Source organism: Monopterus albus, unplaced genomic scaffold (genome assembly GCF_001952655.1).
Source record: "Monopterus albus unplaced genomic scaffold, M_albus_1.0 scaffold42.1, whole genome shotgun sequence".
Taxonomy (NCBI): domain Eukaryota; kingdom Metazoa; phylum Chordata; class Actinopteri; order Synbranchiformes; family Synbranchidae; genus Monopterus; species Monopterus albus.
This window is the reverse complement of record NW_018127922.1, coordinates 966,159-971,120: the sequence shown is the minus strand read 5'-3', so window position 1 is coordinate 971,120 and position 4,962 is coordinate 966,159. Positions and strand designations below refer to the sequence as shown.

At 39.0% G+C, this 4,962-nt stretch overlaps 1 protein-coding gene across 1 annotated transcript in view; it reads right to left on the bottom strand.

Moving 5' to 3' along the window:
• Positions 1–1,043: 1,043 nt before the first annotated feature.
• The window catches only part of LOC109959974 (NEDD4 family-interacting protein 1-like), a 9,199-nt gene continuing 5,280 nt past the window's right edge, over positions 1,044–4,962 (bottom strand). The window contains exons 4-7 of the mRNA XM_020599775.1: positions 3,801–3,888; positions 3,494–3,618; positions 3,158–3,224; positions 1,044–2,057 (exon numbers count right to left, since the gene is read on the bottom strand). Coding sequence (XP_020455431.1) covers positions 1,954–2,057; positions 3,158–3,224; positions 3,494–3,618; positions 3,801–3,888 — 384 coding nt within the window. The 3' untranslated portion in view covers positions 1,044–1,953. The remainder of the gene's footprint in view (positions 2,058–3,157; positions 3,225–3,493; positions 3,619–3,800; positions 3,889–4,962) is intronic.

Genomic DNA, 4,962 nt, shown 5'->3' with positions numbered 1-4,962 from the left:
CAGCTGTTAGACACCGAGTGTGGATTAAATGAAGAACACCAAAAATGTGGAGAAAATACTTGATCAGGGTGAGTGAAAGTCTTTCTCTGTGTTGTGCTAGTTTCATCTGTCACAGTTTTATAGTTGTAATAATTTCAGCTGGAAAGCAGCAAGACTTTACTGAAAGCAGTGCAAAGTGGGCAACTTTCTGGGGCCGCGGACCTCCAGGGACCCAAACAGCCCTAGGTTCACTGTGTCATTTGTTTAGTACAATATCAACTGGGTTCTGAATTATCATAGACAAATTTTAAAGTGCACTTATCAAGCATAGTTACAACATGCTTTTAGTTGAAATGTGATGCCATGAATCATAGTGAATTACTAAAAAAAAACACTAAATCACAAAAACTAAAAACAGAAAAATCTGTCCAGCACTGATCAAGTCAAAGTTTAAAAGCGCAGGTGCTTGAGCGCCACCTGTGGTCTATTTCTGCTTGCATGCCTGTCCAGTAAATTCCAGCAATGACAGTAATAGCTTCTTGTTCTAGTTAATATCAATATAGCAATTTGTCTGTTAACTGCTGAAATAACAGAGCTGGTGAGAGAGCAAGAGGAACTGTATCCTCCAATCTGAACAAATAGCTAAACTACAGGCTATTCTGTCAAATATGCTCATTTATGATCTTTGCATAAATCGCTCAACACCATAATATAATTTTTCCTGTTTAATTCAAAACATTTTACAAGCCACATACTTAACCCTGTGAAGCCCAACATATCAAAAAAATAGCCAGAACATTCAAATTTTTTGGAACTGAGATGTTTATTAAACCTTTTAACAAAATCCAAAATATAATTCATGAAATGAAAATTAAGATTCACATTTTTTTTATTAGCGATATATGCATAGACAGTCCAAGCATACAGGAATAGAGGTGCCATATTATTTAGATTATTTCCATTATTTCTTTTTTTTGGCGATTTTCTTTGCTCAGAAACCTCATGTATCAAATATGATACAAATGGTTTTATAGGGTTAAAATTCTTGCAATAAAAAAATAAAAACCATCATACTTTCACTAGAATGAGAGTAAACAAAGAAATACTATCTTTTATTATTGCATCAAAGAAAAGAATATAAATCTATGCGCTTAAATATATGCTCTTCCTCATTGGAAACCAATGGGGTGCCTGTGAGTAAAATAGGGTGTCACTAATCATTTATTTGGCCAAAACCATCTGATTGCACATTTGAATTCAGTGACCAACTAACACCTTCTTCCATCACCATCACTGTGTCCTAGAGCAAGGCAGTGACCAGCAGCCTGCGCCAGAGGCTCTGCACTGGACATCTGCTGAAATATACAACGTTACATAAGCAAAAAACTTTCCTGATTGCAATGAGCGCTTAGACAAATCTTAAACACATTAGGAAAAACTACTTTGGGGTGGAAACCCAGCCCCTGATTTTCCCTTCTCCACCTTACATTACCTGAATTATAACCTATTTCACAAGGAAGAGAATAGTTCAGAAGTGTTAAAAGCACATTAACCTGCTGCTTGAAAATTATTTCACATAACCCCAAAATTACCTACTGACCCCGGGCTGAGAAGCACATTTTTCTACACAAATGACTTCATCAGATAGAAGACTTGTAGAGAAATGTCACAAGACTGTCCCCTGGTGGCTAGACCTGAGGACAGTGCATGCTGCTGTGACCAACAGATAGAAAACTGGTAAATAAGGCGTTCATTTATATACATCACACACACTTCATGATCACAAGTAGCACTTGACAGTTCAACACCACCAACTGAAAGGTTTACAGTTTTCTCAGCATTCACCATTTTACATTAGAAGGGGACAATAAATGTTACATTTCCCAAAACATGTGAAGCAGGGGGGGCTCCTTTCTCCTCTTTTCTCCTCAGTGAAAAAGAAAAAATGATGACAGAAACCGAGGGTTTGTGGGCTCAGTAAATGAAGAGGACTTGTGTGCGGGGCAGGGTGGAGAAGGTGTCAGCCATCTTGCGGATTCTGAAATAGTTGATGAATCCTCGGAGGAAGAGGATGACTCCTGAAGAAGTAAAAAGGGGACCATGAGACTGATAGTTCTAGCTTGCAGTAACCAATGGAAGCCCAAAATTAAAGTACTGACTAATACACATTTTCTACAACATTATTTATATTATACTGCATTTACTAGTACAGTATGTTCTTCATACCAACCAGGTATTTTGAACTACTCGCACTCAATTACAGGTCAAACAGATCATGTTGATATGAACTGAACTCAGCAACCTGACGTGGAAAGGTGTGAAATATTTGAACAAAGAAGACAGCAATAACTAGTACAGATATACAAAACCGTCTGAGGCTAGCAAAGACTGTCAGTTCAACATTGTGCTTTGGCAAAGATCAGTGTGATAAAACCACTTTACAGAACTGAAAAGTAGGAATTCCTACTGAGGGAATTTAGGCAATGCCAGCCGACTTGCAAGTGGAGTATTTTACAGCTTTGTATGGGCATGACACTGCCCCTGCTGAATCATCATCATGAAACATGAACAACAGCCTTATAAAATGCAGTATGCAGGGAACAAGACTGTGGACATAAAAAAGGAGTGAGAACAGAAAATAAGTGAACTATGACTCCCACGGTACATTTCAGTGAGAAACACTGTGAAATCGCCTAAAAATATTCAACAGTTCAGTTGAGTTCACTTTTGCATTCTCTGTGAATTATGGATGAATTCTGCAACTATGGCGCCGTTGTACTCTCCTTTTAGCTACACAGCATTGGGCTGACAATGTCCAGTGGATTTATCATAAACCATTGAAAATGACGCCATGAGAGCAGTGTCAATGAAATGGTGAAGCTCTGGGCCATAAAACAGTGATCTGCATGAAGTGCCTTCCACATTGCAGCTCTATGAGCTGTAGACAAGATTTGCAGAAATGTTTTTAATCACTGTAATAACCAAGTCAAACAATAACCTTATTAACACATGATTAATTGAATACTTTAGGTTAACTATCAAGCTCCAAATACTGTGTAATATAATTAAACAACATACAGTATGCCACCTTAGCACTGATGCAATGGAGCTCCACAAGTAAAACAGAATCATTTAATTCCCTATTTGGCTCATTTAAATGCAGAGGCTGGTCACTTACCAAACACCAGGAACACCCACCACAGCCAGAACTGTCCATCAAAGTAACCAGGGAAGTACGTGGAGAACTAGAAACCCAGCAGAACAACAGAAATGATTGGCTTGAATAAATATGGCCTGCACTGGGTTCATTCAAAAGAATCCTGCATTTTTAAAGTGAACAAAGAAAGCTGTAAAGAGATCTCTGAGGAAACTGTGCAGTGCCAACAAGCCAGCCACTACAGAAACAACATGAAAATAGCAGAGTGGTGTTTGTGCATACATAAAACCACATTTCAAGTGTTTGTATGTGTGCTGTGTAAGGTCTGTTTTTGTGTGTGTGGGCTTGGGCTTGTACCCGGACAATGAGGATCCATTTGATGAGGGAGAGGCCAAAGCCTGAGATGGCCCCGTAGCGGCCGGCTGCTGAGGTGGTCAGACAGAAAGACAGGAAGAAACCGATCCAGTTGAACAAGAATGCCACTGGACAGAGACAGATGGAAGAGAGATTGAGTGTCATCTGAAGGAAATAACTGTGCACAGGCGGGAAATATAATATGTAGTTATTTCTGCAAACATCAAGAAAGAGAGGAGTAGGGGATGATAAAGCTAAGATAAAAAAAATGAAAAAAAGAGACAAATAGAGGATAGTTTGTGTAACTAACTGAAGAAAGTGAGCATGAAGATGCCATCATTTCCTATTGTCAGCCGACCAGCATCCTCAGAGTCTTCTCTGGTCACACAGTCTTCATCCTGAGATGGAGAACAGCAACAAAAGAGCAAAATAAAAGTGAGCTTTTTACACATTCAGAGTCTTTCCACAGCACAGCCAGGCAGTAGCAGAGCTTGATTCCATTTCTTTAAAACAACTTCTAATTTTATAGATGTATTATATTTTACCAAATTTATTATTGTGGATCAAAAATTATACAAATACGACATATTGACTGAGCTCAAGGCAAATGTAATTAGGCACAGGAAAGCACCTGCTAGTGAAAACTAAGCTTTATTGACAACAGAGAAGGAAAGACAACACAAACAACTACTGGAACAGTGGAAACATTACAACAAAGCAAGCCCATTTAATGACTATCGCCGTCACTTTACCCAGAGACCTGGTGTCAGTCAAACTTACTGTAGAACATAAGGAAAACCAGTGGATGTTGTGCAACTACCAGCTAAACACTACCTAGCTATCTGAACACACAAACATACAAGAAGGGTGGGGTACTGAATACATAAACAATATACTGTAGGTACATTTGTGTATTCACACAACAAAACAGGACCAAATTCACTTCCTCTCCTCACACTCTCCTCCCAGTTACCTCCAATGAACTGCGAATTACATCATTAAGAGTCTCCAGGTGCTCTCTGTGCTGTGGCCACTGCTGAGCGCAAGTCAGTGTGTGTCAGAGAAACAACACCAGCAAACAAACAGTGGCCCCACATGCAAGTAGGCACAATGCATCACCACTAGAGGTCAGAAATGAGCTGTCATTTTCTTTGTTTCCCTATAAGCTTTAACACATAAATGGTTATTAGGTGCCAGCTATGTATAAATTCCTGCAGCCACAGAGATGACTTTTGTGTATGAGCTGCTTGTAACAGGTCTGCACACCGATTGTTTTAAAAGTCTTTCAGGCATTATTGTAAATGCAAGTTACTGGTATGCTGTGCAAGAGGAGGTGTGTTTTGTCTTTTGTAAATAAAAGCAGAACTAGAGTTACTGAAAAAGAAAGATGCCAAATCTTCATAAAAGAACACAAATGTTTCCCTGAGGAACTGTGTCATTAAATGTTTGACAACTGTCCATGTGTCTAATTT